Source organism: Nipponia nippon, unplaced genomic scaffold, assembly GCF_047370975.1.
Source record: "Nipponia nippon isolate SJK-2023a ecotype South Korea unplaced genomic scaffold, ASM4737097v1 scaffold_4, whole genome shotgun sequence".
In the NCBI taxonomy this organism is placed as follows: domain Eukaryota; kingdom Metazoa; phylum Chordata; class Aves; order Pelecaniformes; family Threskiornithidae; genus Nipponia; species Nipponia nippon.
Window position 1 is genome coordinate 63,020,890 of NW_028262358.1, and position 16,376 is coordinate 63,037,265.

At 40.1% G+C, this 16,376-nt stretch overlaps 1 protein-coding gene across 9 annotated transcripts in view; it reads right to left on the reverse strand.

The window, feature by feature from the left end:
* PDE7B (phosphodiesterase 7B) overlaps positions 1-16,376 on the reverse strand; it is a 179,964-nt gene that overhangs the window by 41,014 nt on the left and 122,574 nt on the right. For 2 of the 9 annotated variants that reach the window (XM_087774710.1, XM_087774707.1), the window contains exon 1: positions 682-754. The exons of the other annotated variants lie outside the window; for them this stretch is intronic. In XM_087774710.1, coding sequence (XP_087630836.1) covers positions 682-727 — 46 coding nt within the window. In that variant the 5' untranslated portion in view covers positions 728-754. Of the gene's footprint in view, positions 1-681; positions 755-16,376 lie in introns of those variants that run through there. 9 annotated transcript variants of the gene reach the window in all.

The following is a 16,376-nucleotide window of genomic DNA, read 5'->3' on the forward strand; positions in this document are numbered from 1 at the left end:
ACCAATGAACTGACAGGAAACTGCAAATAATCCCCTGCATTAAAACACTGATAAACATGTCACTCATAACTAAATCAACAGATACTTTGAAAAAAAAAAAGAGAGACATTCAAACTCCAAAAATCTGAAAAAAACCCAAGACCTACAATCCTGTAAACCCAGAAAGACTGATTTTCTTTCTGGACATAAAAGAATAAACCTATCAGATCAAGAAAAGTACCAGAGTACTAGAGAATAACAAAATCATACACAGTTACATATGGAAGAAATTGCCTAACTCTGATCTTAATAGTATAACCCTGAATTTTGATGTGGAGAATACTAAAGGTAGGTGGGCAACTGAAACACAAAAGAAAACACAGCATGGGCTTACCAAAAGTAGGCCATACAAGATAACACCTGATACTGAATTACTTCAAATAAAGTTAAGAAGATAACAAAGTGCACTGAAAGGAAACTTCTCCTTGGGAACAATTACTGCATGATCTTTAGAAGATTCATACTGGGAATGGTCTTAAATTTTTTTATTGATGATCTTGGTATAGAATTAGGAGAGCACTAAGGAGATGTGATGATAACACAAAGCTAGGAGATACCAGGTATATACAGCTAGAGCTATTTTAAATAAACTGCACTGCTCCCGACACCTTCTCCGCCCCAACTGCTCTATAGTCCAGCTACCTGCAACTTCCACTTTCATTTTACTGGTAGTCCAGCTTCCTCTCATGGTGCTGCTGGTGCCTCCTACAGAACTAAAGACTACCCAACTCAGACACATATGTACACTATTCAGGCAAGGTAACTCCAGTAAAGAGAGGGAAAGCAAGGGAGGTGTTGATGCCATTAGTCAAAGCACCTGGTGTAAGCTCATCTGAAATACTGTCTCTGAGAAAGCTGAATTCCTCCTGGAAGAAGTGCAGAGAAGGATCTCTAGGAAGATGATCAGGGCACTAAAGAGCAATTTCATAAAAGGAAAATCACCCTGGAGTAATACCCGAAATGGGTTAGCAGCAGAGTGGGAAAAGAATTGTTTAAGTGATCAGAAAGCTATCATTCTGAAGGAGACAAAAACAACTGAAGCAGCTGATGGCACTGAAAGAGCATCTGAAATAGTTAAGGACTACGCATGATGATCGATAAACTTACTACCAGTTCTATGTTCTTCAAACTAAGAAAATGTGAATGAGTTTTATTTAAGCAGCAAAACCGAGGACCTGAAGTTGTGGAAAATTACTGATGATTTGGATTGGCTATTTGTGCCACTTTACATTTTTTACAGATAATAAAAGTTTGGGCTGTCTCTAGCACTATAGGCATCTATATCCAGAATAAACCTACATCCCCACTGACTTAGTAAAAGGCACTAAAATCCTTATATTCGAGGATTATTAACTTTACCCTCAGGGAAGGCAAGTTTCTGATGAGTCAAAGATGTTATCGAGTAGCTCTGCCTCATGAATCTGTTATTTCAAAATACTTCGCCAGGTGCCACCTAGTCTCTTTCTACATCATTAGAGAAAGATTAGTTAGGAAGTGGTGGTGGGCTAAATCAACCACACCTGCCTTCCCTTATTTCTTTTTGGCTTACTTATTTGGAAAACATTTCTATTCTTCCCTATTACTTTTAATTACCTCTAAGTACACTCAACAGAGATACTAAAAATAGGGATTGCACCAGATGTACACCATACCACATGATTTTTAATTTCTGAGAGACAAAGGCCATTAATGGCAACACACCAGGCTCTCTGTTTTGCTTTGACAGAGGACTTTGAGGGCGACTTTCCTAAGTCCACCAGACCTTTACACCTCTTTGCTCTCCACCTTAAAATCAAGCTAAACAATTGTTCTGACAATTTATGCAATTAGCAGTTTTAGATAAATAATCCTTTTTGGAGCGAAAGGAAGGATTCTGTGGAAACAGGGCAGGAAACTTTGACAGCTCATTGTGTTCCCAAGTGAAACAAACAGGGTGAAGGGAAACGGCAAGGGTACAGGTTCTCCTTGGCTGCATTGGGCTGAAGATGCAAGGCTGGAACATTTGCAGCCGCAAACACAAAAGGGCTGCACCCTCGCCAGAGCCAAGTTGCCACGAGAGCTTCCAGCGGGGATATCTCCCAGGGGCTGCCGCGCTCTTGAATTTTACTTTGTCCTCATTAAAACAGACAAGAAAACAAACCAAAGCAACCTACATTAGGTAACAGGAGCCTGTGCGGCATATGCTGTGACTGACACACACGACAGCTTATAGTCACGGGAAAATCGTATATGGGGCAAGAACCATGGTACTACTGTGGCCGTAGCATCAGCCTGATTTCAAGATGGGCAGAAGGGTTAAGGAAAAAATGAGGCAGCTCTTAGCTGCCTGTCACATCTGGAGGAAAGAGCCATCTGGACCGAGGAAAACAACTCCTCCAAGACTTGCCTGAAATGACGTGGGATTCAATTTCACTGAGCAAGCACAACAAATTAGGAGCGAAAACAGAGCCATGGCTGTGACAAAACAACAGAGCAGCTTCAGGCAGCAGAAGTTAGGACCAGCCACCAAATTATTGATTTTACTTAGTACACAGCTCCGTGTGGTAAGTCAGGAATACCACAGCAAATTCACAAGAGGTTACAAGTATTTATTCTAGTCAAGCTTTTCTACAATTTTCATCCAAATATTTCTTAAGCTGACTGTTTTAGGACACATACTGCAGTGGCTGAGCACTTTCCATGGAAAACCAAGTGGCAGCAGTAAGGCCTCTCGTGGACTCCATGGAGCCCCTGGCTCCTTCAATATTTCAGTTATGAAAAGGCTTGGGATTTCTGAGGTGAAGGAAGATGAGTTGTTGATGTTTTAGGCATCTTTCTGGTTTTGGTGGAAAGCTTTCTGAAAGAGGGAAGTGTTGCTGTGTAAAAGTAGCAAACTCAGATGAAAAGTTAGGTTAAAAACAAGTAGCAGAATTACTGGAATTATTTTTGATTTGAAGACTTCTAATGCTTGTTCATCGTGATTTGTGCTTGTTTGGATTATTTTCATTCTGTTGCATTAGTGTTAGAAAGGTTACCATAAATTCTTGTCTGCAGAAAGCATTTTATGCAGATTTCCTCATGTGCGTAAGATCTTCAGTGAACAAGAACATCTCCTCTGAACAGGCCTGGCAAGACTGATGTTAGAGGTTAGAGACAGGACAACTCTCCTTTCCAGAAGGAGAAACTGGGACAGCCACCTCACTTCAGCCATTTCTAAGTATTGAATTTTTAAGCATGTAAATATTCCAAAACGTGAGGTTTTCTGCGCCATACGATGCATTGTTCTACTATTTCTGGTAATAGTCCTAATGAGCTCATAAGTAGTGATTTCATCCAATGCGTTCTGCAATTTCATTTCAGAATGCTCTGCAAAGGAAGGTAACTGTTGGTACTCCTTTTCTACAACAAAGGGATAAAATGATGGTGTAGAAACCATCATTTGGTTTTATAGATTTTTTTTACACAGAAAATCACTTAATTTCCCCTGCAGTGGTCCTACCCCGTGAATGAATTATTTTTATTTATTTTTTTTACCAGTCAATTACTTGATTTTCAGCTATTCAAAATCCCATCTCCAGACCAGCAACAGCTGCACATGAAGCATTTCACTCCTCCTCTGTTTTCTTACAAACCTGTATTTTGGAGTGAATGGTGGTTCTTATGCTCAACATAAACTAGTGGCACTGCCTGACCGTACCCACCAGCTGTAATTTCTGCCCTCCTTTACTGACCAAAATCCATACAACTGCTGTATCTTAATCTCTTTAACAATATTATCAGCACTGCTTGTGCCAGTCAGTAAAATGCAAGAACCAGAAGCTGACAATCTGTTCATAAAAGCCTCCTCAATGCTAAAGGTCTCCTGGTAAGTTTGCTTTTGCACTGATGCATAGCCTATCTGGATGTCCAGCCAGAGGAAGACCCTAGGATCCACAGGCACACCTTTCACAGCTGGTCCATTCTGACAAATGAACATCTAGAGCAAAGGTAAAGGAATATTTTACAGTTGCTCCTGAAATCCTCCCTTAAACCGTATCAGATCACATCAGTAACTCTGGAGAAAAGATTTTGAACTGAAATATCTTGAGGCAAAGCTATTACAACATGCAGACTTTGGAAAAAGTGCTTGCAGACAACTGAAATCCAAGAGGATGAGAAAACTGCCATAGAGAACCAGGCAACAGCAGTCATCAGAAATTCAGATACTGAAGCAGCACCCATATTAGCCTCTTCACAGACCTGTTTACTCTTGCATGAGCAAACACAGAGCCTGCAAAACTAAGTAGCTACCTCCAACCGAAAAAATGGTCAGAGTCGATTAGGACAGCCAATCCTTCATATTCTGAAGGAGGTAGCTTTCCAGAATGTCGATACATTATATTGCCCCAGAAATGCTTTCAGTTGTTTCTGAGTTTGATAATGGGCTTTAAATTATTGTTTTAAGGTCAGATGTATTTCAGGTACTCGTAGGTGTAAGTCAGTGGAGAGGTGTAGGTGCCTCCGCCCAGTGACTAACACTTACAGAGACTGAATTGCCTTTCAGAGTTGCATGTTTTTGACTTTGACTGCAGATCGAGCCTAAGACACCTCTGTTCCTAAATTAGGTGTCACGGTTATGAGCTGGGGGAAGAATCCAAGACCTTGCCTGTGAGGATCATATTCAGACAGCTGAGAGCACAACAAACATCTTTTATCTATAAGTATGCTTTTCACTGTGATAATCCCTGTGACTGTTACTATTTATTTTGAAATCAATACAATAGACGCATACACCTGCAGTTCACACCAATGTGGGCATGCCCTCAAGCACATACTGTGTATGCTCGTACACTGCAGTATTATCCCACAGCACAGTTAAACAAAAATCAGCACTTGTTATGCAATAGTAATTGGACTACTGTTCTCTATAGAAAGAAATAACAGCTCCTTGATACAACTGTGTGATAATTACTCAACTATCAGTATTTTCTAGCCAAAAATACCAAAGTTTATCTAAAAGTTTACATAAAGTGCTAAAGCACAGGACGTAAAGACATAGGGGGCATAAGAACATGGGCAAATTACACAGACTGCTTATTCACATACAAACTTTTCATTTTGGAGACATGAGAAATTCAGATATAGGAGTTTGCCGGCATGAATTTTGCAAAATTCAGCCAATGGCTTTCCTATGCAGAAGAAAAGATAGACAAATGTTGGTATCCAGTAGCAAAGAATAGAGAGTTATTGAACTAAAAGCAGGAGACAGGTCTTGGAAAAAAGAATCCAACGAGAAAGCACGGAGACTTGTATAAATACAGCATTATAAGTGCAGAAGACAAAAGTCATCTATCACCACCTCCATACCTGAAAGGAACAGTTTAGACAACCATCTTGACTTTGGTAAATATTTTGCTTGAACCATACTGTAACAAGCTAGCCATCTACTATCTAGGGGGCTGAACTCACTAGTAAAAGATTAAAATGAAAGCCTGGGAGAACAGGCAGCTAGGAGAAGACGTGATTCTGCTTTTTTTTGAGTGATCCAGTTATAACTCCCATTCTTGCCTGCAGTTTATACTCCTCACAAGCAGTAACATATGACTGATGGCATCTTGAGAGTCTCACTGCTGCTGTGGTCCTGAACGGCAGCACTTTTGACCTGAGGCTTATCACACTGCTGCTGCTCAGCAGGGTTCAGGGTAGTAAAAGAGGTCCCAAGGCACTTCGCTGGATCAGGAACCCAGACTTGCAGTGCACAGGATCCTCTTGGTAAACTGGGTATTACCATTTCTAGTGCTAAGAACCACCTGTCTGTATTTTGAAGTTTTTATACTGCATCGTTATTGGGGCTTTAGTCTTTTCTGTCTCCAAATATTGATCACTGACATTCCAGTGCAAGTGGATATTAATATAGATAGGGCACTGAACTGTCTTGATAATTCTTGTCTTCCTAAATGGTCAGGTAGCTTGCAAATTACTCTGCATTAGAGGATGGGAGCTATGTTAGGAGAATCAGCAGAACTGCTATCATTGCTATTGCTCTAGAGCATTGCAATTGCTCTAGAGCCCTGCTGGGAAGTGAGAACACTTACTGGTTTTCTCACGTGTGAAACTGAATCTAAAATAACACCTTAAAAAGTAAAGAATACATCCTGAAATGTTAAGAGCTGTAATAAACGTAATAACAGCTACAGCATGTTCTTAGCAACAGGTAGTTACCATGGCAACTTTGAAGATAATATCTTACCGTCATGCTACTCCCATCCCTCTCCCAAATAAATTACAGCATAAATAAAAACACATTATTAGTTATTTAAATTGTACTTTTTGGATTCTAGTCTTCTGCTAGACTCCCAACTATTCAAATAAACATGTATTTAATAACAAACTAGTAAGACTTTTATGCTTCCAATTCCATATACACAAATTTCCAAAATAGGTTAAGTAGTTTAATATAATGACTTTCATTTTGTGTAAAAGGGAAAGCACAAAGAATCTGTGTTTTGTCCAAGACCAATGCCAAAAAGAGGTACAGAGTTCAGATCTCTATGCATAGTGCATTATGTCAAGTTACTTCTATTGCCAGTGCCCAGAAGATACGATTTTCTTCACTCATAGTTACACACAGACCCTAAGTTATCCAAACTATAAATTATAAATTATATTTTCTTAACTGCAATAATGTTCTAGATATAGCTGCTCTTTCAGAGACCCCGTTGCATTTGCCTATGCGTTGCAACTTCAAACTGAATTATCTCAAACATCTACATCTTATTCTACTACATGGATTTCTGATTTGAGCATTATCAACGCTTTCAATGCTTCCAACGTGAGAACACAAGTGGACTCCTTGAATCCGCCAGTGCGGGTTTTGCAGTTGAAGAACAGATTCTTTTTCTGCAGAAGGTTGAGGTACTTGTCGAGCATTTAGTCAACCACGTTTGCTTTACTGTTCTGCATTCTCATTTCTCACTTACCTATAATATTTGTTAAGTGATCTTTTTTATTAACTAATTTTAGTTCATTAATTTTTTGTTCTACAATTTCCTCAAGAACCATTGTTTGCAAGTATTGTTTGCATTTTATGGGTTGCATTGACAAGTTACCTGAGCCACAAGACATCATCCTCATTTTCTGTTCAGACACTATTATGTAGACAACCTGAAACTGCTTGATACTACAATCCACATGTATCTAACATAGCCAATGATTAAAATTTGATATATTATATATAATTAATTTATGTAAAATAACAATTGATATAATGACATAGAAATGCTGGTAATTCCTAAGTGGAATAAAACAAATGGAGCTTGCTTTGGGAAATGTTCAATAATTTGAGATTAACATTTTTATTTCTGAGAGAGGACTCTTGGAATTAAAATGTGGGATGGCAATCATAAGCCCTGTGCTCACTTCCTGGATTCCTATGGAACAAATTGTTTCCTTTCCATGCCTCAGTTTTCCACTTCTGTGTTTTCTGTTTGTCCTGCGTAGACAGGGAGTTCTCTAGTGCAGGGCCTCAGGGGTTCAACAGCATCTTCTATCTGCAGTCCTGGTCATGGTTTCTACATTGCCATAATACAAGCACTAATGATCTCTGCTTTTTGTACTAGCAACAGTTAAGTCACAACATTCACAGAAAATGAATGCAGAGGGGTTTACTCATGCCATCAAACCAAAATTTGCTTTCAGCTCTTAACAGGACACTTAAGAAAATTTCCCTCTATTTCTACAGCTTTGCCCACGAGATTTCTACACCCTCCCTTTCCAATGAAACTACAAAAGCTACGTGTTCCAAGCTCTTAGTAGTAATACAGCAATTGCCATTATAGCAACACATCGCCTACTTCTGAAACGCTTAACATCAGCCAAAACCTAAAGTCTGTCAACAGTTTTTATGCAACAGTAGTTTTGTCTGTGGAGGAGCCGAGTAGGAGAAGTGCAAGACCTTTGGGATTTACTCCCTTTTCATTCTGTGCTAGAATTGCATCGCTGCCATTCGCCTCACACAAGAGGAGATTCAGTCTCTGCTGATTCAGCCTGTCTCCCTGTATCTAACACTTTTGTCAGATGCTTGCACAACCCTTTAAGGTACATCAGTACAGAGTCAACTTTAGAGGTAAGTGAGACACAATGAAGTAAATAAGTCTCAATCATCTTGTGCATTAACCACAGGATGATCCTTCCTCATCAGTCTCTGCACATTCTTCACCTCCTGTTTTCCAGCTCCCCTCTGCACTGTACATATATATGTATATATTCCTAACTTGGGTGTGACCCCTCTTCTTCCTCCCCTTCTCTTTGACTCACTGGTAATTCAGCCTCCCCTGTACTCACTGCCTTCTCCTGAGGCTGGAGTACTGTGCGGCTTTGTACCAGCAAGCCCGGCAGTATCGGCCACTTACTCCTCCCGATGGGGATGCCCCCAGAGTCTTCATGGCTGGGAGAGAGCAACGAAAGGGGGAAGGAGGAGAAGGAAGCGCTGAGCGTGGGCTCGGCAGCACAAGAAGGTGCCTGTAATATCTTGCAGGAGAAAACTTTACTCACCACCTGAAGCTTTGCTCTCATTAAGAGCTTTAACTACACACGAGACTGCAGGAACAAATGTTTGAGGTATTAATGATTTGCCTTTTGTTTGTACATCGTATATTGCAATAAATTCTTTTTTGTATTCAAAAGCAATATCTATGGCCAATAGCTGGGAACCTTCTTTCTTATTGGTTTTGAATCTGGTTTAGTTTCTCTGTGGAACATATAAATACCTCCATAACTCCGTGAATTATTGAACAATAAGGCAAGCAAACTTTGTCCAAAATAAGCACAGGTAACCTTAGTATTATTTGCTTATTCAAGATGAGTATTTCCTGAGCGAGCACACATTTTATCATGCAATATTTCTTCATCAGAAAATATTATTGTGATAAAAAACCCTTTTTCTTATAAGGATGTTTTTCTGTTTAGAAAAAAAATTAAAATGACATATGTAGATAATATAAATATTTGGAGTGGAACCTTTTTCATTTTGATGCTAGACACAGGAATAAAGCTGCATAAAGTAGAAGCTGAGCTTGACAGTTCTACAGCTTAGAAAGTGTTTTTCTCTTCCTGTTTTTTACACTGTATTTTACAAACGACTTAAAAAAAAAATCTTAAAAAAACCAAACGATCTTAAGAAAAAAAAAAAAAAGACAAACCACCAAATCCAGAACCCTAACCTGGCTAGAACTTAGCAAATAAGCTACCTCTTGCACCTAAACAGATCACTGATCTGAACTGTCTTTGCTGTGTACTATGCATTTAAAATTTAAAACTTTAGAAAAGTGTGTCACAAGATAAAGTTCTGGATCAGCCTCACATTATTCAAACACTACCCTACTCTCTGTGCCCCATTCTTTGTTATGGTTCAGTTGCATTAAATATTTACTGTCTAAAGTACAATTAAATAGCAGTTTACCTTTGTTATTCATTGCACATTCTTAAGAGAGGTGAGCATGAGCTGGCTCAAAGAAAAGGAATTAGCTACATATTTCTGTAATTACAAAACTGTTGATAAACAAATCTGATTAGGTTCTTGCCATTGGCAAAGACTGGTATTTCCCCAGAATCTGGTTTCTTGTTTCCCCTCGGCTGAGACGGCTGAGCACCGACCGGGACGCCAAGCAGCGGCAGGAGCAGCTGGCGCTCGGGCTTCTTCCCCAGCAGATGTGCTGGCAACCATGGCTTCGCTGAGCCCATCAAATGTGCAAGCTGCTGCCAGGTAGCCTCTGCCTTACTTGTTCTGGCGAATATGGGTTTCTATCCCAGCTCCTTATTCCAGCAACTGGAAAACCTTAAAATCCGAAAGGAAGAGTGACTAGCAAGTTATGCAGAGAGGGTTAAACACAGCTCACTGTAACCAGAGCCCCTTTCAATGATCCTTTACATCACGATCTTCTTCCCTCATCCCATAATTATGTACACCTAGTCTTGATTTCACTTTGACACTGAAGTTACGAATGGCAACGTCACACAAGGGACCTGCACCAGACACTACGCTTTGGGAGGAAAGGCCAGGAGTACCTGAAGGGAGGGGAACCTCGTCTTGCCCTGGAAACAGAAATGGATCGTGCTTGGCCCCTTGCTGAGAAGGATGGACAGAGCAGGGGAGGGAAAGTATTTTTCTCCTTCCTCCTACTCTGTACACCCTTCCACAAGAAGTGGGGAAAAAACCTGGTTTTCAGACAGCGAAATACTCACTGCTCAACCTTTGCATCAATACGTGTTTGTTTAATAATCTTCCAAAACCACCGTGAAGGGACAGAAACATGAACCAACATTGTAAAAACTGTACTACTAATTAATCGGCTAACTGGCCTAACCCAAAAGTCTACATTCATGAACCACTACACTGGAGCTACACCTAGAAGCCAGGTCTGCAATTTGGGCCCACTGCTGGCATAAACGTTGCTAAAGCTTTACCTCTACTGCATCAGCGCCAGGAACGCTACCGGCAGGCACCCCACGCCCAAGGGAGCCAGCGAGGCACCTTCCTGGGGACGCTGGCGGTCCAGAGCGTGCCAGCATCACACCCCTTCCGGAGGCCAAGAGACCCCATAAGAACTTCCTATTTAATGTCTTCCAATTCCTTCATCATTTAAGAAGCGTCACCGGTAAATGTATTTAATTGTGCTATCTACATTAGTTTTTATTTGAAGTTAACTAAACTCCCTGCGTGTTTTCCGACTATTTTTTGAAATACAGGAAACCAACAAAACCAAACCAGCAACAAAAATATTATGAATATTTCAAACAATTTTACATGAGAAATGCCAGTTTATCTTACTGACAGCGTACGCTGCAACACTGCCTTTCTCCACAACTAGGGCTGAATACAGAAGCTGAGGCTTTTGTCTCCTGTGTTTTAACATGTTCTTAGGGAATTCAGATAATTGCTAAAGGCTTTCAGAAAGAGGAGGAAACTGTGACCTAAAACTTCTAATACAACAAACAAACAGACTTTTCTGGGTGGAGGCAAAAAATACTGGAGATGTTTTTATAACTCCCAAAGGAACAATAAACTGACAAACAATAATTTAATTTTATTTTGTCTCAAAATTTACCTTTAAATTACAGCTTAGCAACCCAAGAGTTCTGTCTTAGATATTCATTGAGCAGAACCTTTTCTGAGCAATCCAGCTCCTCAGGCTCCTCCTCAAACAGTATTTTAAAGGAGAAAGAGCAAGACCACTTCAGTATTTGCTTTTCACAGACCCCTGTAAATTCCAATAGAGAATAATTCTGGCAGAGACTTTTTTGGCATGTGCATGTGAAGGCATATAAAAAGTATTTCTCGACTCATCATACTCTTGTGCAATTCATACTAAGCGGAGATTTTTTTTGTTTGTTCTGGGAATTGCAAGCCATAACACCGAAAAGCAGTAACATTATTGTCTTTTTCTTCAAAACAGATCAGCTGGAAAAAACATTGAGTATATCTTAAAGTAACATCCAGAAAAAAGTTGTGTTTTTCCTAGACTCTACCTTAACAGTATATTCAGTTACTAATGGTTACCAAAGAAAAATCAAGAGCTGTATGAAAATTAATCTTAACTAGTTAGACTCTACTTACAAATGTTATCTAATGCAAAGTTTCTGCAAATTAGCTTTTGAATTTATTACAGAAAAGCAATTCAGAAACTGTGCTAGAAAACTCACAAGAACCTTCTCTCCCCAGATACTTGGCTGGGTCTCACTGAACCAGTGAAACACCCAAACACTTGAAAATTTTGAAAAATTTAAATTTTAATTTGGTTCTACACTGAAGAGAAAGTCCACGAAGATTTGTAAGAATCAGCTTATCATTATCACATTACTGAAGAATGTGATAAAATTCTGTCTAACTCTCTCTGTAAAACTGACTAACATTTTGGACCAGGCTCTAATACCAGATGTATATCACTGGGAAAAACATTGTACTCTGTTAGTTCCCATGTAAGTGTAGCAAGGTAATGTACACTGTATTCATGGGTATTCAAACACAGATCCTACGTCAACTACATGGAGAAAAACATTGATTAAAATTCTACCAGCAGACAGAAGTGCACCCAAAATCCTAACAAAGGATGTATATTCCAGTTCACCTTAAAGTAAGCTTCCTATTTTATTCCTCCCCAAAACCTAATGGCCGAGTAGTTCTCTCTCCAGAATGCAACAGGATCCATCACAGCATGAAGGGATTCTTATAGAGAAAAATAAATCACTTCTTCCAGCACCATCTTATTTGTGTGGCAAGTATACTGCAGCTGTGAGCTCATACCTCAGGTTTGTTTTTTCACTATGAGATGTTTCTAGTCTCTCCATTTTTATGAAATGAAGCTCAGCAAATGTTTTTTTTTCCTAGATCTAGGAAGGACGTTTTTTCCTGGATCTCAAGGTATCAAGTACTGGTGCATTCAGTCCTTGTGCTGGCTTCTGCAGTTGCTCTGAGATCTGCTGGCCCATCGCCAGGTGTCTCAGCAGCCTTGGACACAGATGGCTGCTGGGCAGAGAGATCTCATGTGCACAGGGGCCAGTGGCAGTGGCTACAAGTGGTTACTCCCCACAAGGGAGCTGAACAGCCTGTCCTGCTTTTTCACCTGAAAAGACAAACCTCATTTACCTGAACTGGCTTTCCGTTTGTATATAAAAGGGGAAAAGATTTCAACTCTCTGGAAAACAGAATGGGGTTCTGGAGGTGACCCAGTCGCCTTCCCAATGCTTGCTCTTCTCTGTGACCTCATTTTCCTATCTCAGTAACTGACATCAGCACTGGGGCTCCTGGAAAAGTAAATGTGTTGGTCTGGGGTGGTGTTGGGAGTAACAAGAAGAAAGGGCCAGGTTGCACTGAGCCTTTCATGGAAGGAGCAGCTCAACCAGTGGTCCCCCAGGCCCCTGAGGCAGGGGCAGCAGTCACTGTTCCCAAATCTTTCTTTTTCAGAAACTGAGCGGCTGCATCTGCATTCGGATGCTGCAGAGTCTGCAGATGCTGCAGGAACCGCTGGGGTCAGTGAAAGAACAAAAGTTGTTGGGGAGGGTGGGGGGTGGAAACAACTTCAGGCAAACAGGCTCCTATCGTAATTATAAAGACACGCTATTCTGTTTGCCTATTACTGAGGAGTCTTGACATTTCAGATCAGAAACTGAGTTGGAAATTACAACTTGAAAAAAATTACATGCATTCAAGACCTTGATCCAGCAGCCACAGAACTCCATCTCCTGAAAACAAGCAGTAACACCCTGCATTCCTAGGGCAGTCATGTCAGGCTGCATGGACAATTCAGAGACCAATACACTTCGCAAAAAACAGATCCAAAATTCACTTGCTATCAATTTTTTTCCCAGTCAGGTAAAAATCTGGAGTGGAACAGACAGAAATTGCAAGAAATTGAGGTTAATATTTGCTTTCTAAAATGGAATATATGTAACTGTTAGTAAGAAGTAAGCCTTGTATCCATCCTCAACATACTAACACATACAAAGTAAAAATACGATATTGTACACTAATATCTATTGGAATTCAGAAGACTCTGGCTACAGGATGTTTGTCCTTCAGGTATGGACCTCCCCCCCTCCCCCCCTTTTTTTTTAATGGGTCTAATCTGATGAGATACGTGATGGAGAAACTGAACTATGTTTTAGCAAATCATGGGGTTTGGTAGGGTAGGAAATTATTGCTTTGAGCAATACCTTGTCTAGCAGTTGTAAAAGGTTGGATATTGGATTTTCTTTCTCTATAAAATGAGTTTCTCAGAGAAAAGCATAGGTAACTAAACCAGTACAGAGGCTGTTATTTGAGTTTCTTCCACAACTACAAGGTACTGGAAAAAGAAGCACCTTTGCCAACAACCTCTGTAGCACTACTTACCATCGTCAGAAAATGTGCATGATTATAAAGAGAAATAGTAGCCATAGAGTACAAATGTCTTCTTTACACTACATTTAGGAGAGGGTGGAGGGAGTGGGGGGAGACCAAAGGCAACTATTCTACATCTTTGCCTACTATTTAGTTCAAACTTCTTTCCTTGATTTTTTCCTCCAAGATTTTACATGCTAAATCTTACCATATTTTCTGTTGAAATCAAATAGATTTTAGCTCTCATGAAATCCTGTCATCTAACCAGTAGTGGAGCACATAGTATTATGAGAAGTTTCCTATAAATATTAACATTACATACAGTAAAAATAAACATACTGAAAAAACCCTCCTACACCATAGGGTATCTTTGAATATCTTCAGAAGATTTCATATCCTACTCCTTGCAGGGCAATATATTCCCTGACCAAAACAGGCTTAAACATTTGATAGATTCTGAGAAGAAATTCTTTAACAATCTTAATTCTCTAATCTTAACAAAAGTAATAAACAGGACAGGTGGCAGAAATATATTCATTTTACTGAAAGCTATTCTGCACATCCGAGAAAGCTTCATCTCTACCCATTCTTCAAAGGCTTTTATTATTTTATACAGTATAATAAACTTTCAATAAGACCTTGTGTTTTTCTGCCACGTTAGTATGAATTGTTACCCTACTTAATGAATTTGAGGGTTTTTTCCCTTCCCAGTGTAATTTTTTCAAAATAGCAGGCACTTAAAATTTCAGATTTATTGTAATTAATTTTATACCCAAAGACTGCCAACAATATGTGTTTGCTATTCTATTGCTTTTAAGAGGAAAAGTGGGTTTGTATAAACAGCCCTACATCATCTGCCTGGCAAGCTATCCTCTCCATCTGCGAGCGGCCTTTTAGTTTGGAAGTTCCTGCCTAGTTGCTGGAGACAGATGTTCTCCTGCTGTAGCTGTAGACACCATGGAGGCTCCTTCCACGTAAATTAACCAGCTTAAAGATGTTCTTTTCCCTAGTTCAAAAGCCTAAAAACCCTTATGCACAGCAGAAATGAAAGGTCTTACCTTACCTCCAAAGCCACGTTTTCCTATACGCAGTGTTTCTAAATATCACTTCTAGCTGCTCAGTGGCATTTTCTTTGTCAGGAGACCCTCAGATAACTTTCCTGTTATTATTCTGCATTGTATAGCTCATAGTAGAGCTTTTCTATTCTTCTATGAGATTTGTCCCCCTACCATGAATCCATACTGCTCTGGGTATACATACCTAACATGTTATTAGCCTGTCAATACGGGGGGAGCGAGAACTAGTCAATTGGCATGAATGAAACACGTATAGATCACAAGCAGTCTCTTGTTTTCTTTAATGGTATTACAAATACCTTTGCGTTCTTCCAGGAGGAAGGAGTTTCTTGTCCTTAAGAGCATTGATTAAACAAGCCTTGTAATGAGTTTGCTAAATTTTCTGTATGCTACTTAGTGTAGCTATCAGTCATCTCGACTGATCAAGGGCTAGACTTGTAACCTGCCTGCTGCCTTTTCCCCCAACACAGACTGCTCAGGAAATATTTCCCCTAATATCTGGGGGAGAGGGGACTGCACACAGCAGCAGTCCTCACGTTCTCACGTATCTCCTTCAGACCACTCTATAAATGCATGCCTTATAATGGTACAATAATACATCTGTCTGTCTTTGCTTCATATAAAAAAGGGGTTTTCATCCCTTTAACAGTTACTGAAATAATTTTTATTGGCTGTTCTTTTCCACCGTAATTTACTAAGCCTCTACTCTTTTATTCTCTTTGTCTTCAGGACATAAATCCACTCATAAACATAAACCCGGCCAATGCTTTTATAAACCTGTTGAATATCACCAACTACAGTTGGAAGTTCAGTGATGAAAACTGCCTTTATTTCTCTGACATAAGAGGGAATCATCACCCAAGTTACTTTTCCAGTCTTTTCAATACGGCCTTATCTTATTTTACCTCTCCTTTATGTTTTCACCTTAAAATGTACTACAGCAAGGAAGGCCCAGTCAGGTCCCACCTTTGTTCACCATTCAGTTGTACATCTCACCCACCTGATCCTTTCCTCTTTTCTTTTTTTCCCTTCTTTCCCTAACATGTGGAAATTCAGCCTAGCTTGGTGACAAATATGTTTAACCTCTTCTCAGCCAAGCAGCGGTCTCCTTTTCAGATGGTTTTGGGCAACTACTCTGAGAGACCAGCGTTGTACTATGCTTGCCAGAGACTACTTTTCACTAAAGTAGCCTGGGACAGTGCCTGAAACACTCTTATGTCCTCCCACACAAGTCAGAAGATGCTAGCTCTCTCTTGAATTTTCTTGAATTCAAGAAAAGGTTGCCCACTGAGGCTGTGCAGTCTCCATCCTCAGAGGTTCCTAAGACCTGGCTGGGTAATGCCCTGAGCAACTGGGTCTGAGCTCACAGCTGAGCCTGCTTGGAGCAGCAGGTTGGACTGGAGACCTGCAAAAGGCCCTTCCACCTG